General features: G+C 43.5%; 1 protein-coding gene across 2 annotated transcripts in view; it reads right to left on the bottom strand.

The window, feature by feature from the left end:
- The window catches only part of LHFPL3 (LHFPL tetraspan subfamily member 3), a 228,645-nt gene that overhangs the window by 62,283 nt on the left and 138,832 nt on the right, over positions 1–27,530 (bottom strand). For both annotated transcript variants that reach the window (XM_056846972.1, XM_056846971.1), the window contains exon 2: positions 16,453–16,689. In XM_056846972.1, the coding sequence (XP_056702950.1) occupies positions 16,453–16,689 (237 nt within the window). The remainder of the gene's footprint in view (positions 1–16,452; positions 16,690–27,530) is intronic.

The raw sequence follows: 27,530 nt of genomic DNA, 5'->3' as shown, positions 1-27,530 counted from the left end.
TACTATCCCCATTCTGCATCTGGGGATTGTTGTAAGGCACTATTCTCTCAGCCCAAGGGTTATTCAGTGTGATGTAAATGCTAGAAATGTGTCTTGTGGAAGTGGCCCACCACTAAACTGGAGCCAAATTCAATAATGAAACAGGCTGTGCCAGTGGTTCTCACTCTATGGATCATAGACAGCCACATTCCCACAATTACCATCAACTAAAACTGCCACATTTACATTCATGCCTGCCATGAAGCCTTCATCTCTGGAATGCTCACAGCTTATCCATTCCTCTGCAGGTGGCTATTTCAAGGCGGGAACCACTTCCCAATCATGAGCCCCACTGAGCAAAGGCCTTGTCCACTTTCCAGAAACATGGGGCAGGTCCCAAATTGGGTAACTATGCTCAGAAGAACCACTGGTGGCATGCGGCTCCTGAGCCACTGAGGGAGTATCACTGGGCTGAGCATAAGGAAGAAAACCCTCCTTCCTCCCCCTCATTCCTAATCTGAAGAAGCTGTTGGCTTGGGTTCTATAGCCAGTTAATGGAACAGTCCCAGTTTGGATAGCAATCCACCCAATGGCTATAATGGATCTTTGACACAGTGGCAAGGTGCCGCTCCTAGGCTGGAAAGAACAAAGAAATCTGAAAACTGTGTGAAAACAAAAATAAAGTCTATTGAGAACTATAAAAAAAATCTGGGCTGGGGAATTAGCAAAGGCATACAATAAAAAACAATACCAGTAACACGCAATACTAGAAGTCCTCATAAAAAGTCAGCTGCTCCAAGCACCCAAACAAGTTTGGTGCCCTCCAGAAGGCAAGAGGGCAGTGATAAAGTGAGAGAGAAGGCAGGGATGGCTCCAGCTTACCTATCTGTGCATGTCTGATTCCCAAGGCAGGAGTCTTGGGAAACATGAGGCATGCCAACATGGAAACATGAGGCATGCCAACAGGCACTCTACTGCTCTCAAAGACAAGGAAACATGAGGCATGCCAACAGGCACTCTACTGCTCTCAAGACGGGTGCTAAACAAAAATCTCACAATGGGGATGGATTGCGGCCTCAGTTACAGGACAAGCAGCCAGGGCCCAACCCAAAATGTTTCGATTCTTTCCAGGTTAGGAAAGAGGGAAGGGGTCAAGATGGGTTGATCAGGCGTGCAAAGCCGTTGCTAGAGTGTCAGACTAGGATTTAGGAGATCAAAGTTTGAATCTCTGCTCTGCCATCCCTCAGCACAACCTACCCCACAAGGTGGTGGTTGTTAAGACAAAACAGAGAAGGGGACAGCAATGTTGTAAGCCACTTTGGGTCGGGGGGGGGGGAGGTGGCTTATAAATATGTAAATAAATAAACAAACAAACCTGACTACTAAAGGGATGGGGGGTGTTTTAGAGTCCTGGGAGAACTTCCAATCCAGGTGAGAGAGGAGAGCTCAGGTAGTGTGTGGGTGTGGGAGGGGGGCAGCAGCCTTGGTCTGATCAGAAGGTCCAAAGATGTTTAAAGGGGAGATAAACACTAATCAAATTTGTGACTATGCTTGAGAAAGTTGGCTTAATTTATTACTATATTATTACACCGTTAATACAGTGCATCCTACACATATTTGTAAGAACAAACATACTTTGTAACAGTGGCTAGAATTAATAGTAGTTAGAACTGTCATCCTTGATCAGCTTCTGTTTATAGTAAGCTAGCACACACTATACATAATATTTAATGGCATACCCTATATTACTTATGTTAGTTTGACCTTAGGACTTCTGAGGATTCCCCAGTAGGGAATTTTTAAAGTCTTTGGAATCCCAACTTTTAGAGGACACTTTTTTTTCTAATGAATTTCCTCAGGGATCAGCTGTTCCTTTGGTGGTACAACAAGTGCATATCATTTTCCTGCCCTCTTTTAAGACCTTGATTCCAGGAGGTCAAATTAAGCTTTTCTTCCCACACAAGCTCTTCATTTAGAATGAGATCAGCTTGATATGAAACTTCACAGAGTTGTGGACTAATTGGTGGCCATGGGAGTTGCGCAGTCCCTTAAAACTAACACCATTTCTAGCTCAACAGATCTGCTGCAAGGTTATGGCAGCTAATCATGTTGTGAGGACCTCAGGGACCCGCATTTAAGAGAAGCCTGTCAGCCTTCTACACAAAGACAACAAAGCAGTGATGGCAGGAAACGGGCAGCTTCATTCCTCTCAATAATGTGTCATCTCTGCCCTACACAGAATAAAGCTAACAGCCAACCACTGAACTGCAGGAGAAAAACATTTTGTTTTTTTTTAAAAACCTGAGACTGAAAGGAGGAGGCCAACCTTGCTCTTTACCCAGCAGTGTTGTTGCTGGGAAGTAAAAGGGCACGTGCCAATTAATTCTCAGCAGGTTCTCAATGTTCATTCTAAATTCAGGAATTAGAAAAGCTAAAGGGTAATTCTGAAATGGCACACAAGCACCACAGCAAAGCATACAACCATTCTGGCTCCTCACCCTCTGAAGGTTTCTCTCTTAACCATTCAGATCCTCTTCTCTCTCCCAACAGAGCTCCGTTATGGTATCTGAGCACCGTCCTTTCATGCTTGTTCTTTGCAAAACATTCAACTATGGCACGGAATTTGCATCAGCCTTACTGACATGTCTCTGATGGGAATAAGCAGGTGTTGATGGTTTAATTCTTCTTGGAAAGCTTCTAAAATAGCCTACAGATTTTGTGCTCAAAAGCTTCTAGGCCCATTCATATGGTAATCCCCTCCGTACCCAAAAGGTTTGGTGAATTAAAATTAAACACTTAAATATATTTATTACAAACCAAAGGCATATATTAAAAACAAGCCCTTATGGCAAATTGATACAGGGTTGATAATCTAAAACCACATGCCAAATGCGTTTTGGCCCCCAGGCCTTTTTCAGTGGTCTGGTAAACATATTATGCATGCATAAACAATCATAAACAAATAGAGCGAATTTATATCAGCCCAGGTATGTATCATAAGATGTCTGAAGAAAAAAAACATAAAGATATAAATTAAAAGCAGTTTGACTATGAAAAAAATAGTTCAAACAGAATTGTTTTGGCTACTTACATTCCAAGTGGACTATGCTAACAGAATGTTGCTTAAATATGTTTTGAATTGTAAAAGCACACATTCATGGAATGCAGTTTAATTATTTCTTTCTGTAAAAATATATATCAAATATAGCTATTGAAACAACCAGAACAAATACATATTATCAAAACAAGGCCAAATTATAAAAAAAAAATCCTTATCATCTACATACCTGAAACAGGCTGGTGTTACATACAAATTGTGCGTATCAGTAACAACTAAGAAAGAGAATGCTAACAGATGATCACCACCTCCCTTAAACAGTGAAAGTATGATGTAATCCCCATGAATAAACAAAATAAGGAAGGGGGGAGAGAGAAAAGGTTCCTTCGCCCTTAAATTGTAAAAAAATATGTAGCAATGTTCCCATAAATTACCAGATTAAATACAAAAAAACTAAAGTCATTGCAGACAAAGCCAATCAATTTCCTCATTTACAGCCTTTGGTGCAAGAGCATCCAGAGTGTAGATCCAAAATGTTTCTGTTTTCTTTAACCCAGAAGCAGAAGTCTTTATCGGTATGAGTGTTGAAATGATGAACTAATGCTGCTGTCAGCTTTTTGGTTCTTATGCAGCTACTATGCTCACAAATTCTCATCTTAACTGGTCTGATGTATGTAGGCATGTCTACATCAAATTGTATGGATATAGTACTACATCTATTATGCCACTAGAATTACGCCAGTTGAATTATGAAAAGTCTTTCTTTGAACAGAATAAGTACAAACAGAGCAATGTCCACACGGGTAGTTCCCTTTTGGCAAATCCCTCCAATCAATAGTTGTCACCCTAGTAGTGATGTCTTTTAGTTTAAAAGTGAAGAGAGGGGGAGAACTACACCTTGGGATACCTAACAGAAGATACCAATAATTTTGAATTATACTCTTGACTCTAGTGTAGATGCTGTTATATGTTAAGGAGATCACCATCATTTTGTTTCTTAGCCTTGGGTCTTGGGGTATTTGAAGCTTTATGGAAAGCTTGTTTCAACATAGAGTACCCCCTATCTGCAAACTGACTGAGCATTTCCGCCCCCTCTACATATCAAGCAAAACATTAGTGAGTTGATATGCTTTGCAGAAATACTCACACTTATACATGCCAAATCCTGTCCAGACACCTATCAGATCACATGGTATCTCTCTCTCTCTTTTGCATTGTTATGGAACCAAAAATCGTTTGCATGTGGAAAACATGGCTGGAAATGACAGCATGAGCCAGCTACAGTCAAGACCAGCAGCATCCCACATTCCTAATTGGAAATGGACTTACATTAATCTGAACATGCACAACTGGCCTCAGAAAACAGCAAGTAATGATAAGATCTAAAGTCAAGCATGAAATCTCCCATTCTGCAGACACTCCATTGGCTGCTCATCTGTTACCAGGCTAAGTTTAAGGTATTGGCTATCAAATACAAATCCCTTCATGGCTTGGTCCCTCTTATCTGTGGGACCGCCTCTTTCTCTATGCTCTACCATAACAGTTTTGCTCGTCTCAGCAGGGCCTTCTCCAGGTGCCAACCTGCAAATGGGCAAAATCAACAATTGCCCATACATGTTCCTTTTCTGTTGTGGCCCCCATGTTATGGCATGGCCTGAAGGAGGCCAGGAAGGCTCCCAATTTCCTGGCTTTCTGCAAACTATGTAAAACTAAATTATTTAAGAGGGCCTTTTTGCACAAGTAATAGGGTTGCACTGTACAAAATGGTTTATGAAATTACTTGGATAAATGATAAGGGACTGTGATATATAAGGGATTGTGGTACATACTACAGTGTACAGCGTACTGTAAGAAGGATCCTACTATGTAATTATTTTCACTGTTTAATGTATCATTTGAATACTTATGCTTAGGGGTGTTCATTAGGGTGAAACTGGGCCATAAATAAACCTCAAAAATACCTTATCAGTATTTTTAGGGAATAGTTGTCTCTCTCAAATATTTTCAGGATTTTTTTGAAAAGTGAAAAGAATGGTCCCGACAAATCCTGGAAATATTTGTTATTTACCAGGAAGATCGACAGCCAGAGTTTGCAGGCTCCTGGGGACTGTTTTTTCCCCACCCCCTGTCTTGCCTTTGTTTTTGCCTCTCAGGAAAATTCAGTGGGCTGCTTCTGCCAGTTTCTTTGTCAGTTTCACGAGGTTCCCCCCCCCCTTTGGGTTGTGTTCCCTTCCCAGTATTTACACTGTTGCTCGCTTAATGCTTGCACTTGTTCTTCTCTGAATGCACATTAGTCCTGTTCAGCTTGCACTGCCAGACTAGCACTGGGTACTGCTTGGCATTCTGTACATTGCCATTCCTTCTGCTGGGCTTCCAAAAGTGCACCCTTCAGTTTCCACTGAGGCTTCAGTGGTAGAGCATCTACTTGGCATGCAGAAGGTCCCAGGTTCAGTCCCCGGCATCTCCAGTTGAAGGGACTAGGCAAGTAGGTGATGTGAAAGACCTCTGCCTGAGACCCTGGAGAGTCGCTGCCGATCTAAGTAGACAATACTGACTTTGATGGACCAAGGGTCATTCAGTATAAGGCAGCTTCATGTGTTCACTCCAGAGGGTCTCTGTTTTACTTTGCTTCTGTTGGGCTTGCGCTGCCATAGTGGCACTGGGGTCCTGCTGGGCATATGTCCTTTTGTCACTGTTCTTCTGGGCTTGTAAAAGTGATCCCCTCCTCACCCTGAGTTTCCACTGCAGAGATTCTCTGGTTTGATTTTAGTTCTGTTTCGCTTGGCATATTGGCGTTTGGATTTTCTGGGATTACTGGGTTTTGAAATTATTCTGTTGAGCTTGTGGTGTTCGTTCGTCCATGGGAGGCATGATTTGATCAGTGATGCTGCTTGCAGGCATATTTTTTTTCCTGGAAGTAGCTTGGATATTTTTTCTTTTTCCCCCCTCTGTAGTTAAATTGTGGAACTCCCTGCCCCAGGATGTGGTGATGGCTGCCAGCTTGGAGGGCTTTAAGAGGGGAGTAGACATATTCATGGAGGAGAGGGGTATTCATGGCTGTTAGTTAGAATGGAGATTAGTCATGCTGCATACCTATTCTTTCTAGTATCAGAGGAGCATGCCTATTATTTTGGGTGCAATGGAACACAGGCAGGATGGTGCTGCTGCACTCATCTTGTTAGTGGCTTCCTAGAGGCACCTGGTTGGCCACTGTGTGAACAGACTGCTGGACTTGATGGGCCTTGGTCTGATCCAGCAGGGCCTTTCTTATGTTCTTATGTTCTTATGAAATAATGGAGGATGGCTGGGGGCTATAATGGAGGATGGCCTGTTTAGGGCTCCACAGTACTGGACCCCTTGGTCCAATCTTCTTGAAAATTAGGAGGTATCTAACAGACAGGCACCTCCACTGCAGTTTTGGTGTCTGTATCTTCAAAAACAACCCTCAGCCATCTGAAAAATTTCCCCGTGGTGAATAATGGATCCCTAAAAATTCAGATTCCTGAAAAAATCTCAAATCTGAATATCATATTGGTATTGGAATTCAGGAATATTGGGAATACTTATATTTTTGGAATCCAATATACCCCAAAAAACAAAATTAAAAAAACTTTTTTTGCACACCTCTACTTATGCTTTCCTTCAGTTCTGTCTTATAGAGTTCTGGTTGGTTCCATACTTTTATAATCCTAATCCTATTGCATTGTGTACTGAATGTCCCATTTTTTGATTGTATTGACTCGATCTGTATAATCCTCCTTGAGTCCCTGTGAGAAAAATGGACTATGAATAACTTAAATAAATAAAAATAAATTTGCGTCTCCATCCCTGATCAATTCCTGTGTCCTGAACAATACTGAACCCCACAAAAAATCTCAAAATTAGGCTCCACAGCTTGAGCAACTGGCATTAAAAAACCTAGAAGGGTAAACACATTGATCTATCATAACAAAGAGGAGTCCTGTGGCACCTTAAAGACTAACAAGTTTATGCAAGAATTAAAATATTAGCAGTCTTTAAGATTACACAAGACTCCTGTTTACTTTGGCATTAACAAAGAGCTTGCCTTATCCCCCTATAACAAAACTCTTTGCACAAGGATAGTAGCAAAAAAGGTCTTTTTGGGAAGGCAGCCCTCATCTTGATATTGCTGCACTTAAAACAAAAACATGAGAAATGTGTTTCAATTTGCAGCAGCCCCTTTTGGGGAGTGTTTGTTACTTATCGGTGGTTTTAAGCAAGCATTACCCGAGTTTCCGCCTACTGCATGCCATGTGGGGGTTGTAATGCTAACCAACCGTTCAGAGGTATTGTAAGGATTACAAGCTAATGTACATGAAGCACTTGGAACTCTCTAAAGGACGACTTAAATGCTAAGCATCATTATTACTCAACTCCATTTCTACCCTCTCCATGCTGAACAATTCTTCATCACTCCTATTCCACACATACTTTTGAATGATAAGCATTGAAAAGGAGTGTGTAGGAAGGGCAGTTGACATGAATAGATGCAAAAGGAAAGTCCGAAGCTGTTCGACGCATAAAATAGGAACATGGAATGTGAGAAGCATGAATCAGGGTAAGCTTGAAATTGTTAAACAAGAAATGGAACGTATGGACATTTCAGTCCTGGGAATAAGTGAATTAAAGTGTACTGGATTAGGACATTTTCAATCAGAAAATTACAAAGTGTTTTATTCAGGGAATGACAAAAAGAGAAGAAACGGAGTTGCTTTAATAGTGAGGCAAGATGTAGCAAAGGCAGTCAGGAGCTATAATGCAAAGTCTGACCGAATAATATCAATCAGACTTCAGGGAAAGCCTATCAACATAAGCATCCTTCAAGTTTATGCCCCAACTACAGATGCTGATGAGGAAGAAATTGAAAGTTTTTATGCCAGTGTTCAGGAAGAAATTGATCACACACCTAAACAAGATATGCTGATAATCATAGGTGATTGGAACGCAAAAGTAGGAAACAAAGCAGAATCAAATGTTGTTGGCAGATTTGGGCTAGGAGCACGGAATGAAGCAGGAGAACGCCTCGTAGAATTCTGTGAAGACAACTATCTGTTCATTGCAAACACATGTTTCAGGCAACCAAATAGATGATTGTATACATGGACATCACCAGACGGCCAGTATAGAAATCAAATAGATTATATAATTGGAAGCAGAAGATGGAGAAGCTCTATTCTCTCGGCCAAAACAAGACCAGGAGCTGACTGCGGTACAGATCATGAATTGCTAATATCGAAAATAAAGATAAAGCTTAAGAAAAACACCAAAACATTCATAGCACCAAAATACAATCTAAGCAATATTCCGGAAGAGTTTAAAGACCATGTAAGGAACAGATTTGCATTACTAAGTTCAAGTGAATGTAAACCTGAAGAACTATGGGTGGAAACTAGAGATATTATCAAGGAAGAATGTGCAAAGACTATTCCTGTAGCCAAAAGAAAAGAAAAACCTCGATGGATGTCTGAGGAAACTCTTAAAATAGACGAGAAGCAAAAGTAGAAGGTGACAGAAATAGAATCAAAAGTCTAAGTGCAACGTTCCAGCGACTAGCACGTAGAGACAAAGAGACCTATTATAATAACCAGTGTAAAGAAATAGAAGAGAACAACAAAAAAGGAAGAACAAGAGATCTATTCCACAAGATCCAAGAAATCAAAGGGAAATTTAAAGCACGGTTAGGCATGCTGAAAGATCAGCATGGAATACATTAACTGAACAGGACAAAATAAAGAAAAGGTGGGAACAATACACTGAAGAACTATACAGAAGAGATGAAAGGATAAAAGATTCTTTCCAAGAAGAATCTTTTGAAGAAGAACCTACAGTTTTAGAAAGTGAAGTGAAAGCTGCATTGAGAGCAATCGGGAGAAACAAATCACCAGGAGCAGATGGGATATCAATAGAGCTATTCCAAGCCACAGAAACGGAGTCCATCAAAATCTTGACAAGAATATGCCAACAGATATGGAAAACAAAACAATGGCCCACAGACTGGAAACAATCCATTTACATTCCAATTCCCAAGAAAGGAGACATCAAAGATTGCAACAACTATCGGACCATTGCATTAATTTCTCATGCAAGTAAAGTGATGCTCAAAATCTTACAGCAAAGGCTGTTACCACATATGGAACGAGAAATGCCTGATGTTCAAACTGGTTTCAGAAAAGGAAGAGGCACTAGAGATCATATTGCAAATATACGCTGGTTACTGGAGCGTACGAGAGAATTTCAGAAGAAAATCAGCTTGTGTTTCATAGATTACAGCAAAGCTTTTGACTGTGTGGATCATGAAAAGCTATGGCTGGTATTAAAGGAAATGGGTGTGCCACTACATCTGATCGTTTTGATGCGCAACCTGTACTCTGGACAAGAGGCCTCAGTTAGAACAGAATATGGAGAAACGGAATGGTTTCCAATTGGCAAAGGTGTCAGACAAGGATGTATTTTATCTCCCTATCTCTTCAATCTATATGCAGAACATATAATTAGGAAAGCTGGATTAGATTTAGATGAAGGTGGAGTGAAAATTGGAGGGAGGAACATTAATAATTTGAGATATGCTGATGACACTACATTATTGGCAGAAAATAGTGAAGATTTGAAACAACTATTGCTGAAAGTTAAAAGAGAAAGTGCCAAAGCAGGACTACAGCTGAACATCAAGAAAACAAAAGTAATGACTACAGGAGAATTACACAACTTTAAGGTTGACAATGAGGAAATTGAAATTGTTCAAGACTTTCTATTCCTTGGCTCCACCATCAACCAAAAGGGAGACTGCAGCCAAGAAATTAGAAGGAGATTGAGACTGGGAAGGACAGCCATGAAGGAGCTAGAAAAGATTTTGAAGTGTAAGGATGTGACTCTGGCCACCAAGACTAGATTAATTCATGCCATCATATTCCCTATTACTATGTATGGGTGTGAAAGCTGGACAGTGAAGAAAGCTGATAGGAAGAAAATAGATTCCTTTGAAATGTGGTGTTGGAGGAAAGTGTTACGGATTCCGTGGACTGCCAAAAAAACAAATCAGTGGGTTATAGATCAAATCAAGCCTGAACTGACCCTAGAAGCTAAAATGACTAAACTGAGGCTGTCGTATTTTGGTCACGTCATGAGACGACAAGAGTCACTGGAAAAGACCGTCATGATAGGAAAAGTTGAGGGCAGCAGGAAAAGAGGAAGACCCAACAAGAGATGGATTGACTCAATAAAGGAAGCCACAGCCTTCAATTTGCAAGATCTGAGCAAGGCTGTCAAAGATAGGACATTTTGGAGGACTTTCATTCATAGGGTCGCCATGAGTCGGAAGCGACTTGACAGCACTTAACACACACACAGGAAGGGCAGTTGCCCTTTGGAGCCTACTCTGGTCACTCCCCCCTCCCCACTTTTGCCCTCTGCTATCTTTCACACTTATGTTCCTAGGAATATCAATATGGCTGCTAATGCAACTGTTTGGGTATCAGCAGTAAAAAAATTTTAGTGACCTTCAGAGATTGCTTTTGTCCTTTCTCATCACACGTCTCAGGGTTTAGATAAAACACAAAGGAAGCTTAGCTCTGTAAACCCTTTAATGCTTCCGGAGTGTTCCCAAGCTCACTGCGGCGAGCTAAACACAAAGCTTGCACAGAAGGCCCACACCTGGATCAGAAATTTTAATAAAATGCAACTGAGCTCCAAAATTAGAACTACCTACATGTACTTCTAAGAATAGGGTGCCAGGTCCCTCTTCGCCACTGGTGGCAGGTTTTGGGGGTGGAGCCTGAGGAGGGCGGGGTCTGGGGGGAGGCTGGAGCCTTCCAAGCTCGCTGTGTGCAGGCTTTAAGCTTCAAGTGCCCGCACAGCGAGGCTCGGACGAGGAGGAAAGCTTGTAGCGTGGGCGGGGGGGAGGCTGGAACCTTCCCAGCTCACTGTGTGCTCCAAGTGCTCCAAGTGCACGCACAGTGGGCTGGGACGGGGAGGAAGGCTCCAGCTTCCCTCTCCACATTACAAACCCGATTGGGCTTGTAGCGTGTGGGGGGAGGCTGAAACCTTCCCAGCTCGCTGTGCGCGCGCTCCAAGAGCGCATTGTGGGCTGGGTCAGGGAGGAAGGCTCCAGCTTCCCTCTCCACGTTACAAGCCCAATAGAGCTTATAGCATGGGGGGGGGGGGAGGCTGGAACCTTCCCAGCCCACTGTGAGCACTCCAAGCGCGCGCACATCAGGACTGTAAGATGAATTTCTGAATGTGTTTTTAATAATCGTGTTTTGTATATATCACCACCGAGGATGCCCTAACAGGCCAAAACATGTATGGTCTTGTATTGGTCATTTAGAAGGAGTGAATAATCAACTGTGTTTGATATCTTTGTAATGGTTTATACTGGTGGTTTCATAGGTAGCCTGCATTCCAGGCCAAGTGTTTTTAACAAATTTATTGTGTACACTATATAATAAATATAATTAATTTATTTAAAGATTTTACACTTACCACTACAACACATTGGCTAGTGTTAAGTAGCAGTGTTAATGGAAAAGTACACATGTACATTGTTATGCAGGTAGGTTCCCCTGCCTACGTGAAAAGCCCACTTTCTGCATTAAACAATGAAATATATTTATTATAAAGCATTATGCATATATTAAAATAAGCCCATATGGAATAGATACAAGGTTGATGATACACTAAAACCACATGCTAAACGTGTTTCGGCCCTCAGGCCTTCTTCAGTGGTCCAATACAACATATTTTGCACACATAAAATTTCAAATACAAATATATTCATTTACTGTCCGTCTGGGTATTTATTTATTTTATTTTATTATTATTTTTTGTATTTCTAGCTTGCCCTCCCCCGGCAAAGCCGGGCTCAGGGCGGGTTACAACATCAAAATTTCCAATATACTACTAATAATAAAATATATAAAACCATAAAACCACAGAACAACCCGATTAATTTAAAAGATGGTCGCCGTATATAAGTGCATAATGTAGCAGGTAAGGCCAACCATAGTTTGTAATCGGTTCGGCTATCCACCCTCAAATAGGTCATAAACTGAGGGTGGGGAGTAGGGAGGCCAGCACAGATTTTACTTAATCTCACCTGCGGCCGGCCTCAACCATAGGCCTGGCGGAATAGCTCTGTCTTACAGGCCCTGCGGAACTCCTTCAGGTCCTGCAGGGCCCTGATGTTATTCGGCAGAGCATTCCACCAGGCCAGGGCCAGGACCGAAAAGGCCCTGGCCCTGGTCGAGGACAGCCGCACATTTCTCGGGCCGGGGATCACCAACAGATTATTATCAGCAGAGCGTAATGCTCTTCGGGGGGTATACCAGGAGAGGCGGTCCCGAAGATACGAGGGTCCCAGACCGTGTAAGGCTTTAAAGGTTAAAACCAGCACCTTAAATCTGATCCGATGCTCCAGCTGGAGCCAGTGCAGTTGTCGGAGCACTGGCTGTATATGGTCTCGGGGCGAGGCCCCAGTAAGGAGCCTCACCGCCGCATTCTGTACCAGCTGGAGCCTTCGGGTCAGTCTCAAGGGCAGCCCTACGTAGAGCGAGTTACAGTAGTCTAGCCTAGAGGTGACCGTTGCTAGATCTGGATAACCGTAGCTAGATCTGGGCGGGAGAGGGCTCAGTTTCGGCGGGGGCGAAGAGGGTGTCGGGGTGCAATTTCATCAATGGCTGTGGAGAGCCAGTCATGCCAGTCCTCCACAAGCACATCAAGGGAGTTGCCAGGGGGAACAGGATCCCGCAGAACACTCTGGAATCCGAGCGGATCCATGAGCCTCTGCGGGCGAGCATAAATCAGCTCGCCGCCCAAACAGAATGGGGGCGGAAGGTCTATCCGAGCCTTAAGGACAAAGTGATCTGACCATAGAACCTCCTCTGTGGGCATCAGATCCAAACCTATCCCAACGCCAAAGATTAAATCCAGCGTGTGGCCTGCTTGATGTGTAGGACCCAAAACAAATTGGGAGAACCCCAGTGCTTCCATGGATGACACCAGGTCCGGGACATGCGAAAAAGGGGCGGCATCAGCATGAACGTTGAAGTCCTCCAGTACTATAAGCCTGGGGAACTCCAAGGCCCAGCCTGCCGCCGCCTCTAGCATTAGTGTACCGTTACACCAGCCAGATAGCCAAGTTCTCCTTGGCTTCCCACACGAGACCAACACATTCAATGCCAGGAATCTCCGGGTCAGGAAGGGTCCTAAAGGAGAAAGCCTCCCGAACGACCAAAGCCACCCCTCCCCCCCGGCCCATCTTCCAAGACTGGTGAAGGACTGAGTAACCTGGTGGGGGGGTCAGTTCTTTCAGGGCAACAACCTCGCCCTCCCGCACCCAGGTCTTGGTCACGCAAGCCAGGTCCGCACCCTGCATGACAAAATAGTCATGCAGAGTGCCCGTCTTATTGTTAATGGACCTGGCGTTGCACAACAGCAGTGTCGGGGATGGGTACTTCCTAGTCCCCCTACCTTCGTCTCTCGGGATGGGACGCAGATTGGAAGGCATCTGAGCATATCAGTATCTCCGATACCTTCCTTTATATAATCTGCTCCCACCGCCATTGTGTTATAAGATGTCTGGGGAAAAAGTAGAGAATACATAGGTAAGTTAAAAGGGGTTTGATTTTATAAAAATTCCAATTCAAAAGGAATTTTTGGCTACTTACAATCCAAGTGAGTATTTCTAAACTATCTTTAGAAATGTATAAGCACACATCCGAGGAATGTAGTTAAAATAATTCCTTCTGTAAAAATAATAATCAAATGTAGCTATTACATTAATCAAAGCCAATGCATATTACCCAAACCAAATCATGGAACTTCCTTATAATATACATACCTAGATTGGGCTGGAATTACATTCATTACATTTTTCTACAGAAGAAATTATTTTGGACCAGCCTCAACACGGCATGAAGTCCCCTCAGAGGAGAAGATTCCCCAACAGTCCCTCTACACCCAAAGCTCCAAAGACCTCAGTATCTCCAGAGGGATACCCACCAGATCAGGCAGTGGAACATATGCCTGGAAGATCAAGGTACCATTACACTCTTGGTCTTGGCAAGATCAGGGCTCCTACTGCGGTGACTGCAAGAGGAGTATCTAATCTCTGCTGACTTAACACACTATAAAGCCAGCTCCTCCACTACCCATCTATTTCAGGCCCTTGGTTCTCTCTCTGGATCCAGTTCTTGAATCTGCAAGACAGCTCCAGCATGTTCTCTCTCGTCTGCCTGCCTGTCGACCTGTAAACCTCATGCTGACCGAACTGTGCTGGCCAGGTGGAAAACTTGCCACCAGCTAACTCCCAGGCAAACCCTTGGGATCACATCCACGACAGAGCTCACCAAACACCCTGTTTTGGCTGTAGGAAGGAACCCCAAGAAGGTTACCAATGGTGAGGGAGGAGGGAGTACCCCAGGCTTTGGATATTCATGCACAAGCTCCCAGGAAGTTTCTATGAAATGTGTAAATATTTGAGGAATGGTTGGCATGAAGCAGAGTGTAACAGGAAACTTGACTTGGAGGTAATTCACAGCTCCTCAGGAACAGACTCAATAAAGAAGGAAGATATTTATAATACAGTGCTCATTATCAACTGTCTTGTCACTTCCTGAGGCTTTGTAGCCAAATTTAGAGCCTTCAGTGAATAGATAACGCTCTTCAAGTGCTTAATAACTCACAAAGCAATACTACCAGCAAAGAAATGCAACAGGAAATAACTCCTTGCTTCCTGAGCTCAGCAGTGGCAGCTCAGATTATCTGGCTGAGTCTCTGTCTCAGTGATTAATAGATATTATTTTAGCAGTGAATTACAAGTTTAGAGGAGAGATGACCTGTGGTAGAACAGCATTATTATGCAAATACCCAAAGACTTGGGCTCATCTTAAATTAGCAAAAGAAGCAAAGTGCTCCAAGTAATTATGGCCTTTAAACATTACAAAAGATTCTCTCAATTCGGCAAAGTCTGATCAAAAACAAATTATGCAGTTGGGACTGCGGAAGTTAAAAGACATTTGCAAGCATGTATTTGCTTCAGATTCACAGCATAGGTTGTCTTGCTTGGGGGGCAGAATGTGGAATTTCTGTTGCAATTCAGAGCTCAATGAACACAGTGTGAAACTGGGAGAGAAACAAAAACTAGTAGGACAGACTTCCTATTGGAGGTCTTTTCAGTCCCTTAAATGGACCTTGGAACATAAGAACCCTGTAGTACCCTTGATGGGATGAGACATAATCAACTATTATTCTTTTGGGGGCCTCTCTACTAAGAATGATTAGAACAATACACTGGAAGTTCTACAAACACCTGACAGATTCCATAACATTGACTCCAGGAGAGCAAACCTAAGCAAGTCTACTCAGAACATTACTCAGGTCTAGTCAATTGGCTTTACTCACAAGAAAGTGTTCTTAAGATTGCTGTGTGAGAGAGCATGATTAGTAGCATCAAAGGCCATGAAATGGATCTTGTGGTGGGAGAGAGAAGCAATTGCCCATACCCAAGTTTAGGCAGATATAACCAACCAAGTTGGCCACTGTGTGAACAGACTGCTGGACTTGATGGGCCTTGGTCTGATCCAGCAGGGCCTTTCTTATGTTCTTATGTTAAGTATGCATTCAGCTCCAAGCTGAAAACTACAACAGTAGTCTGGGAATACACACAACATATTACTTTGTCCAAGACCCCGGAGAGCTATTGAGTGTCTCATAGCATGCAGTACTAGGATAGAAAGATCATTGATCTGACTCAGTGTAAGGCGGCTTCGTATATCCTTGATTTGAACTCTAGAAGGAAAAAAATTGTTCATAACATACACAGTTTATACTTTCAAACAGCTGTTAAAACAGAATTTGGAATTATCATGCCCAAAATATTTGCCAAGCAACACTCCATGAAATCAGGCAGAACAATGTGTAAAACCCTGCTTGAGTGCAACAGTCCTTGGTTGCATTCTCTGTAGCCACTCTTCACATCAGTCTCTGGACCCTAATTATCAGACTCCTAATTCATTAACACCCATTTTTTGCCCTTTGATGCAGAATAACACCTCCCCTAGGGTAGCTCATCTCCAAAAATTAAAACTGTACTAGCAAAACATTCAATCAGAACAAAAGAAGCATGGACGAGAATGAATTCATGGAGGCTTAAATAAATTACGGTGTTAAAGCAGGTGGGTAAATTGAAGAGTGAAGCGACTGAAGTCTTTAAGCAAGTTTGAGAATAAGAACAAATTATATATATAAAAAAAAAAGACTTTCGGCACAAGAACTTTTTTTTTTGTTTTGAAAAACCATAGGAAATCTGAACCTGAGAGCATTAGTTTCCACAAACAAAGAAAATGCATTTGCCCTTGAGGAAGCTCAGAGTAACCTGATGTCCCCAAAGCCCTCCATACCTTTGCTTTCCAGCTTGAGTTCCTCTGCTAGTAAGCCGTCTTGTCTATTGCCAAGTACGAATGCCAGGAAGGAGAGGATAAGGGCATCCAGAATTCCAATGATAGCCAGAATGTACGCCCAGCGGATTGAACAAGCCCCCAGGGTGTACTTGTCTGTCTTCTCCCCGCACATCTTTTTCACCGCTTCTGCATCCCAGCCGTCAGGATAAATCATACAGCCCAGGACAAGACAGGCAGCTGGCAACAAAGAAGGAGACAGAGAAAGTGATAGAAAAATTGCATGGCACAACTGAAGTTTTATTTAGCAATGATTCCGAGACTTTGTTCTTATCTCCACTTTGTGATCCAAGACTTCAAAAGTCATTCCAAAGTCAAATATGATTGCTTATAAATACATAGCCACCAATATTTATTGTATAGAAAGCTAGAGGGGTTCCTGTCAACTTGAAGGCATGCCATTTTTTAAAAAAAGAATTATACTCAACTTGTTTATTTACCACCCTATTGGGCTGGAGAGGACACTGGGACGGAGAAGGTCAGGGCTCCTCCCCCGATTCCCCGGCCAATGGCAGCTCTTAGGCCAGGATTTAAAGGTGGTCATGGAGAGAAAGCGGGAGAATGCATGAGAGGCAAGGCGTCAATGGAACATGGAAGCATAGGGAACCAGGCGGTAAGAGCAGGAAGTGGTGCCACTCTCCTGTGTGAGAGAACCTTGTGGGACTGCTTGACAATAAAGCATGTGAGTTTGGGGTCAGAGAAGAACTCAGCACTAAACTAATTTTATAAAAGTGTTTTATTTTGCTTCTGAATGGCCTGTAGGGTGAAATAAAAAATGAAGTGAACTGAAATATTTTTAACAGCATGGAGGAAACAAGTAAGTATATAATGAACAGGAGGCTCCTCAGATTCTTTACACAACACACAAGATTAGTACAAGCCTGATTACCATTAACCATGGTTAAGATCAATTAGAGGAAACATTGATTCATGCTGCTTAGGGGCTGTGCACAAGAGGAACCATTCTTGATCTTTTAACTCTGGTTAAGGGTTGGTGTCCTTTGACGTGGCAATCAATAAGTGATTAACTTACATATGGGCCACAGTAATGAGGGTGTCATGACCCCCTCTGACCAGCTCAGTGACTCTGATTCAGAGTCCTCAGGGGAGGAGCCTGAGGGACAAAGGTCAGTGGCAGAGGAGGACCAGAGGGAACCAGGGAGGGACCAGCACTGGAGAGGTGCCCACTGACAACGTACCATCAGTGCCAGAGGCCACTCTGCCATAGCCTGCAAGGAAAAACTCGCCACTGGCCCCTGAGATAGCTGTTGGGCCACCACTGGGAAGGACTCAAACCTGGGGCCTGTAGCCCCTCAGGACCCTCTCCCACTCTATAGGAATGGCAGTAACCTAAGGCCAGCCCGAGGCAGCGCAGAGGAGGTGAACTGCCAGACTGGCTGCGCACAATCCAACTATAGAAACAGAAGAAGAAGAAAAGTAGGTTTTTATATGTCAATTTTCTCTACCTTTTTAAAGGAGAATCAAACCGGCTCACAATCTCCTTCCCTTCCTCTCCCCACAACAGATTCTTTGTGAAGTAGGTGAGGCTGAGAGAGCTCTTAGAGAACTATGACTGGCCCAAGGTCACCCAGCTGGCTTCATGTGGAGGAATGGGGAATCAAACCCGGTTCTCCAGATTAGAGTCCACCACTCTTAACCACTACACCACGCTGGTGGTGCTTCCTTGCGGGATCCTGGCCAGAGCACAGTGCAGCCTCAGGAACTCCAGCACCTGCTGGCAGTGGAGCTGGAGACAATTTCCTCCCAGCCTACTTAGGCGAAGGTCTGAGAAGACAGCCTTGCTGGATCAACTGGTACCACTTTGGAGGAACAACACCACACACAAAAAAAGGGGGGGATACCCAACCCAAAAAGATAGGGTACACCAGAGAGGTTAAGAACACAAAAAAGTATGACGCAGTATACAAATGAACCAGTTCAATTATGTACACAAACACGATTATGTACACCAGTAGTTTAATATGTAAACAATCAAAAACAGAAAACAAATGTGCACATACACTTAGATAACACACAACGCTAACTAGGATAAGACACATTGCCAAACACATTTCCGCACAAAGCCTTCACCAGTGGCTCATTACCATAATTAGCGCAGTCATATCTAACCCACAGTGCGAAAAACATAACAATTCACAAGAACCAGCAAGAAAACCAAATAAAAAACCCTGTAATAATACAATGAAGAGACATTAAAACTATAAAATTAAAAAACCCATCGTTTAAAAAAACACCATATGCATACTTGAAATATATTATAAACTCCTTATACACAACCAGGCTTCAAATTTCTACACAACTGAGTATCTCTAAAAAAATAAATAAATCCACAATTTCAAATGAACATACTTATAGTGAGACACACACATGTATAGATGCTGTTAACTGGTGAGATGAGATATATATATCTGTCTCTGTGTGCATCTGTGTAATGGTATACATAAGTATGTTCATTTGAAACACAGATGAAGGCTTTGTAAAAATAATAATTTGGCACTGTGTTTTACTGTACACAGCATTGTGTGTTATCTTATTGTATGTGCACATCTGTTTCCTGCTTTGATTTGTTATCATATTAAAATACTAGTGTTATGTTTTGTGCTCATAACTGAACTGGTTCATCTGTATATTGCATAATATTATGTTTCTTTCTGGTTTCTTTTGTGTGTGTGTGTGTGTTCTCCTCTTTGGTTTATGCTGTCTTTTTGGTTGGTTCTCAATCACTTTGAAGCAAACCTGACTGTGCCTGGCCGCAGGGTGCAGGAGACCGACTTTATATCTTGCCTTCCTTAATCCTTTCCCACTTTCTGTCCCCTTGGCCAAATATAGACAGCTTGATCAAGTATCTGAGAAGCAAGCCCAGCAGAGTCAATGGCTAACTTTTCTGAAGTGGTAATTCCAGATGGGTAACCATGTTAGTCTGGAGAAGGAAAATAAATCAGGAGTCCAGCAGCACTTTAAAGATTACCAACATTTATTTTCAGCACAAGTCATCAATATATCTGATGAAGGGAGTTCTGACTCATGAAAAACTTAAGTTGAAATAAATGTTGTTAGTCTTTAAGGTGACGCTGGACTCTTGTTTTATCTCTCTGGAGTGCTCTCCACTCCAATCCTATCCAATCACAATTCTTTTTTATGCACGCTTTTTGCTTTGCACACCTGATGAAAACTATAGGGGCACAGATAGTTTCCCATAAAAGTGCAATATTTTCCCGGAAAATATTGGGATAAGGATAGTCTCATGGCCCATATATCTAGCAGAAGGACTAAATCAGTGTTCTGCAGATTTGTTACAACCATCAAACGTGAACAGAGCAAGGCACATAAAACAAAAAGGCACATATCTGCTTCTGGATTGTAATTTGGTTTGCTATGAATGGTAAAGAGACATCAGAGCTCCTGAAAACATCCAGTGTAAATAACTATTAAGAACATCAAGCACTTTTGCGTAGCTACTTAATGATAAATACCCTTAGTCTAGGTCAGTGATGGCGAACCTTTTAGAGACCGAGTGCCCAAACTGCAACCAAAAACCCACTTATTTATCACCGAGTGCCAATGCGGCAATTTAACCTGAATACCACCCCCAGAGGGGGCCCAGAGGGAGAGGCTAGGGTTGCCAAGTTCCTCTTTGCCATGAGTGGGAGGTTTTTGCGCCTGAGGAGGGCGGGGTTTGGGGAAGGACTTCAGTGCCATAGAGTCCAATTGCCAAAGTGGCAATTTTTTCCAGGGGAACTGATCTCTATTGGTTGGAGATCACTTGTAATAGGAGGAGATCTCCAGCTAATACCTGGAGATTGGCAACTAGTTCCTTAGTGTTTTCTCTCTACATATCAAGACAAATGGAAAGGTGTTTGGAGGATGGCTTGTGGGCACTTCAAAGGTGGAATAGGACTGCACGCCCCTCCGCCCGCACAGACCCAGAGGGCGCCGGAGAAGCCGCTGGAGGGAAAGAAGGAAGGAAGGAAAGAAGGGAAGGGAGAAGGAAAGGGAAGGGAGGGAGGGAGAGAAAGAAAGAAAAAGAGAGAGAAAGGGAGAAGGAAATGGAGCAAGGGAGAGAAAGAAAAGTAGGGAAAGAAAAGGACAGAGGGAGACAGAAAAAGAAAGAGGCCATTTATGCATGGGAGGTTTTGCCTTGGATTTGCCACTCGGTGGGGCGTGGCGGCGGCGGCAGGCTAGTGAGAGGCGAGCAGGGTAGGGCAGAGGATGCCTCCTTCGCACCCACCGGCCAGCCACGCCCCTCCACCCGCACAGGCCCAGAGGGCGCCGGAGAAGCCGCCGGCCATGCCGAGTGTGGGCGCTCGGCTTCTGTTCCCCGCTCTCCCACCCACCTGGCCGGCCACGCACGCTCCAGTGGCGGCAATGGCGGCAGCTTCTGTGGGAGAGTCCGGGGGCCACCGCCAATGATGTCGGAGGTTCCCCACCCCTGGGCTACAGCCTCCCCCATCCGGGGCAGGGCAGAGCCGGAAAGGCCAGCGGCTTGGAGGAACCGCGCGTGCCGGCAGAGAGGGCTACGAGTGCCGGAAGTGGCACCCGTGCCATAGGTTCGCCAACACGGGTCTAGGTAAACATAAATATTTCGGCCTGGTGCCTAAAAGACAGTATGGTTAGGCGCCAGGTGAGCCTCAAGGAGCAGGACATTCCAAAGACAAGGTGCTACCACTGAAAATGCCCTGTCTCCAGTCACCAGCCACCTCACCTCTGGAGACAGGGGGCACAGAGAGCAGGGCTTGAGAGACAGATCTTCAATGGCAGGCTAGACAGTAGAGAAGGGTGCAGACGTTTTTTAGGGCCTTAGAAGTAAGAATCAGCACTTTGAATTGTGCCTGGAAAATGGTAGTTAGTGCAGAGCTTTCAGCACAGGAGTGATTTGATCCCTGTAGCCAACCCTCAACAATAGGTTGTCTACCATATTTTGGACAAACTGAAGTTTCTGGTCCATTTTCAAAGGCAGACTCATATACAGTGCATTACAGTACTCTAACCTGGATGAGATCAGGACATGGATAGAGAGGAGAAGGAGGAGCAACTTCACCTCTTCCCTACCCTCAGTTCCCCAACATGTGACTGTTGGAATAGTTGGGGGGGAAATCAAAAGTAACTGCAGGTGGGGAGGAAGGCAGGGAAAGTCAAGTGCCACTGGCAGGTTCATTGGATACAAGCTAGTATTTATTATTATTACAAAGCCCGGGTGTTATCATTGCTCAAAGCTGCCTTTTGGTGCTGCTTTCAGGGAAACAGGGACTTGCTATTAGTTCCCCTCTGTCAATTGGCTTGATTAAAGTTGTTGAAGTGATAAATGTTCACAGAACTGACAGGAAAGCCAAGGTAAAGCCAAGAGCAGTCTGCCAGTAGGTTATCTTGCGACAGACTGCAATAGTTTACAAGAAGAGATTTTAAAAGATACATAGAGAGAGAAAAAACAATAAAGTGAATGACACTTGAAACTATTCTCCCTATTCATGGGCTCTGTTCCCAAATGAGCAGAGGATCTGCCCAGCTGCAGTGCAGATGTAGCAACAGTGACACATAGAGCTATAGACATATGGCAGACAGGTGTTAGATTTGATACCTGGGAGCTGGCCAGCAGCTCCAACCCATCTTTGCGGAAATCAGTGCAACTGGAATTAAAAAGGTGTTGAGCACAGACAGATAGAGGAACAACCCAAGAAAGCAGAACAAATTGCTTGTCTTCCTCACCACAAGAGCAGAAATTAGGCAGCAGCCCCAAGGGAAACCAGTCCATGGAAGAAGCAGGTTGCCAGAGCTTCTCTCTGCATGGAGAAGATTTGGCCATGTAGATGGGATAGTGCTCATCAATTTGGATTCATGTATTTCTCATAGTGCTATATGTGGCCAGCACCATTAATCATGCAACTCTTCTACAAAGCATGTTTTTTTATTCTTTGTTTGCAAGATACATCAGTAAGCAGACTCTAGATATTTTTTCTTTTGTATATACAGAACAAAATGCATTATGACTTTTTTTGGTTGACCCAGAAATAATAGTAATTTTAAAAATCTCATTGGCTGCAGAACACAGTGAATATTTTCTGTTTATCTCCTTCCCTGTTCCATAGAGTATAAAAATGTAACACGAGGAGGAAAAAATAGAGAAAATTGGGGAGGGAGAGAAAGGAATGGGGAAAATGTGTGTTGAATAATATTTGCAGATCCTCAGGCCTCTGATGAAACACCCTCAGATGCTTCCAGATATTCTCTCTACATATTTTGGAAGGTGCCTGGGGATCTATGTCTAGAGCATATCAGCCTCTCATGTCACACTGTGATGAGTGGGCTCTTCCTTCTGTCACTCACACAGCAGGTGGAATTAAAGTATCTTAAGAAAAAACACAAATGATGTTTCAGTGTTCACCCCATTTGCCCAGACATCACTTAGAACTTCAGAGGTTATCAACTTGAACCCCCAGAATATGTTCTTAACCCATTTCAAAACACATGCCTAGTTGCAGCCTCTGATGTGTTTATCTCTAGCAGTGTTATGTTCTCTTAGCAAACCTTGCAGAAGTCGAATATATTGTCAACATTGTCTTTTGTGGTATAATTGTAAGAAAGAAAACAAATCCACCATCCTCCAAGAATCCAACCATCCTCAGAAGAAGCCTACTCCAGCCGAAGGAGGCTTCCTCCAACTTAAGCGTCTCCCATTGGAGGCACTTAAGTTGGAGGAAGGCTTCAAACTTTGTTCAGTGGAACAGGACAGGGATAAGATCCACCCCGATGACTTGCATCCTATTATTGGTAAGGACTTATGTGCTCGATTCCCCACTCTACTTAATGTGTAAACTATCCAAACCTAGATGAAAAGTTTTATTTAAGTGGATATATAAGGAAGACACAGCCTCTTGTTTGTAAAAACTTGGAAAGAATATTCAAAAGCATTAGCAGAAAGGACTACTCATTCAACATGTAACCAGTGTTTGGGATTTGGAAAAGGGGGAATTATTTAAATTTGTCATGCAGTAGCACAATGATCTTATCCCCATGTAACGCTTGAGGTCAGTATCCCTGCTTTTGGGATACAGTCCTCTCTCCCACTTCACAAAAACTGACAGATCTCTGGCACTGGAATTGTGCACAGCCTTCACAGAGGGTACACAGAAAGAACAAAGAGAAGCAAATGCTGCTGTGATGTTCCACCAGATCAACAAACCTTACCACAGTAGCACTGCAGGGAACAATCAATGTATCACAAACTATACAAATCCTTAAACTTGCAAACAGTTGGGACAAGGTGGGGCAAGGAGCTATTTTGTACATCACTAGTAAGGTTACAGGTACTAGCCAATAGGTGCCCACAACATACTCTGGTCCTATGTACGTATCTGCTGTCAAGTACCAACCGGTTTTGGTGACCCCAGCAAGGGGCTTTCAAGGCAAGTGAGAAGTAGAGGTGGTTTGCCATTGCCTTCCTCTGCAGAGTCTTCCTTGGTGGTCTTCTATCCAAGTACTGGCCCTGCTTACCTTCCAAGATTAAGCTATACAACACCATTCCACATTCCACTCTGGTCCTAGAATGGGGAAAAACAAAAACACCTGCATGTCCCCCAGAGTCAGAATATTCTGGTTTGTGCTGTGAAAACGAGATACTCCTGCAGCAGGATGACTGCTTGCCATTCCTTGGCCCATTCTTTTACAGAATAAAATTACAAATTGAGTACATGAAGCTGCCTTATACCAAGTCAGACCATTGGTCTATTAAGGTCAGTCTTGTCTTCTCTGATTGGCAGCAGCTCTCCAGAGTCTCAGTTAGAGGTCTTTCACATCACCTACTATCTGATCCTTTTAATTGGAGGTGCCAGGGATTGAACCTGCAGCCTTCTGCATGCCACACACATGCTCTTCCACTGAACTATGGCCCTTTCCCAATGAAGGAGCTCAATTAGTTTTGAATATGTAGTTCCCCCACCTGGCCTAGACCCATGGCTTCAGTGATACCACCATCGGCAAAAGAGAGATTAAAACCTGTTTCTTCCCAGTCTAATGAGGGTCATCCTTGTGGTCCAACTTTGATGTCTTATGTGTGAGGGTGCATCTGTACATTTTTGGATATCTTTGCACTATAGTAAAAATTCACTTCCTGCATTGTCTTGTCCGCACAGGAAAATCCAGTTTCAAATGTTTTCTGTAGAGCAGTGATATCATACTATCCAAAGATGTGCAGATGCGACGTGACTCGCCTTTTCTAAACTGCCTCATCTTCTGGAGACAGACTGAGAATCATCTTTCCAGCACCTGATTCAAATATGAATTTGGATACTTCCAATCTACATCTTTCCTCACAGCGGCAACATACAAAATGGTAGCACAGCTAGCTTTCAAATGGAAGGAAATAGGAGCCACAGACAACAAGTGGTCATCTCAAAGGGCACTTCTGTTAACCAGCTTCTCTCATCTTTGCTCATTCTTTCTGGGGGGAAACCTATCTGCATAGTCTGATTCAGTAGTTGAGTTGTGGGAAGATGTTTTTAAAAGAGCCCAGTTGGAGAACACAGACATATAGACAATCTGAAGCTAATTAAAAGGTCAGGCGGAAGAATAGAAGGAACAACTTGTCTATTTACATCCCCCAAAATGTGAATAATTCCCAGGAGGTCAGTTTACTGCTTTATACATCACTGGCATTGTTTGCATTTTTTCTAGAAAATTTAGGATTTTGTTTTTAAAACAAGAAAGAGGGGAAGATGGGGTCTCAAGGGCTGATTACTGAAGCGCAGTCTTGATTTCTGTGTGAATGGAGAACAGGGAGCAGACGGGCTGTAAAAATGGCCCACGTAGCTTTCCTCCCCTCCACCCAGCTGCCATGAAAGCAGCCAAGATGGCCATGAAGGAGCTATTTGCAGTGAGTTTCAAGGACATGATATCTCCGACTCCATTGAAATGAATGCTGCATCTGTGACGTCATTCCAGCATTCACCAATTGTTCCCTCTCAATGTCTTTCCCCCCTCCATTAACCCTCTGTACCTTTCTAGCCTTTCGACAGCCTAACATCCCAAATCACTAATAGTTCCCATGACAAAGAGTTTGACTCCATCAAGAGAATTCTTGAACAATAAATGATTTCACGAGTCAAAATCAACAACTGCTTGTACATGCACCTTCTCTGTTGTGACCCCCACCCCTGTGGAATGGCCTGCCTGAGGAGGTCAGGAATGCTCCCACTCTCCTGGCTTTCTGCAAACTCTGCAAAACTGAATTATTCAAGAGGGCTTTTCTATGTAAGCAATAGGGTAGCACTGTACAAAATGCTTCACAAAGTTACTTGGTTGAATAAATGACTAGAGACTGGTCTATACTACTGCGTATCGTTTGCTGTAAGTTTGATTCTGTTATGTAATTTTGCATCATCTAATGTGTCATGTTAATACTTATGCTTTGCTTCAGTTCTGTTTTTAGATTTCTGATTGGTTCCACAACTCAAATCCTATTTCATTGTTTATTGAATGTCCCATCTTGTTAATTGAAGTTAAGTGAGAAAGGCTGAGTATAAATAATGTAAATAAATAAATAACTTTCATCTGAAATAGGGAAAATGAAGAGATCGAAATGGAGCAATTGGTGGTTCCTGGGAATGCAAAAGAATAGAAAAATCAATGGTAAATGTCTGTTTTAAACCATTTTTAATGAAGTCTATTCTGTATTTATTTCATTATTTAGATATATATATCCCACTTTCTCCCCCAAAGCCGCTTATAACAATATTTTAACAATATTTCCTACTTCACACAACAATTGTGTGAAGTAGGTCAGGCTAAGAGAGAATTACTGACCTCAGGACCCCCAGTGAGCTTTCATGGCAAAGCAGGGATTCCAGCCTGGGTCCCCCAGATCCTAGTCTGACACTCCAACCCAGTGTTACTTACTCTGTGGCTCATAAAGAGCCACGTCCACAATTTACTCTCAACCAAAAGAGCTACAAATACTGTACACCACCCCAAACACACCCATACAGTAATAGAAGTATGAGCCTTAGCCAGCTCTTGGGTGCCTGGAGGGAGGGGAAGGGCTTCCCTCTCTGCCTTCCCAGTCTCTCCTCAGCATGAGGCACAGTGACTCAGGAGAGAGACTGCCAGAGTGCCTGGAAGCGACTAAGCTGGTCTTGGAGAAAGGGGGAATAAAACGCTGCCACTCCACTGTGGCTAGTTTGCTCTTTTCCTGGGTGGCTACCATGATGGGGCTGGTGTTAGTGGTTATATTCTCTCTTCTCTGTAGTCAGCTCGCTCTCCTCATGGCAGCTGCCTGGGATTAAAGAGCAGAGGCCGGAAAGAAACAGGGGGTTGTTGGAGAGTATGGGCCCTTTCCTTCCATCTCTAGCATGGATTTTGCAGCTCAGGGAGGCTTGCTGTTTACTCATCCTCCTGTTCCTTCAGTGGCATCTGTTTAAAAGTGCAAACTATCTGCCAACCTAAAGCCCTACCAGGCAATGGCTATGCACATTTTCCTGGAGCATGGGACAAGTGCCACATTGAGGAACTATGCTCAGAAGAGCCACAGGTGGCATACCAAAGAGCCAGCAATCATCTCTGTTCTAACCACTACACAGCACTGGCTCTTTGTAAAAGTCTCTGAACACCAAAAATGCTGAAGATATAGGCTTGGATCATGCAGATTCATTCTGCTAGTGGAAGCATTTTCCTCTGGCAGAAGGAACTTTCACCTAATGTCTGGGGAGGAGAAGAACAGTTGGTTTTTATATTCTGCTTTTCTCTACCATAAGGAGTCTGAAAGCGGCTTACAATCACCTCCCCCCCACAACGGAATCTTGTGAGGTAGGTGGGGCTCAGAGCTTTCTCAGAGAACTGTGACTACTCAAGGTGACCCAGCAGGCTGCATGTGGAAGAGTAGGGAATCTAATCTGTGTCCAGGCCCAGTGCCCAGCCTAACCCCACTAAGGGCACCCCCACCCCAGGCCACCCCCTTTACACTGCTCCCTGGCGCACCCCAAATGACAGGAAAGCCTCAGGGAGTCCCCTAC

Source organism: Euleptes europaea, chromosome 3 (genome assembly GCF_029931775.1).
Source record: "Euleptes europaea isolate rEulEur1 chromosome 3, rEulEur1.hap1, whole genome shotgun sequence".
Lineage (NCBI taxonomy): Eukaryota > Metazoa > Chordata > Lepidosauria > Squamata > Sphaerodactylidae > Euleptes > Euleptes europaea.
The sequence above is the reverse complement of the archived record's forward strand: the minus strand, read 5'-3'. Positions and strand labels throughout refer to the sequence as shown.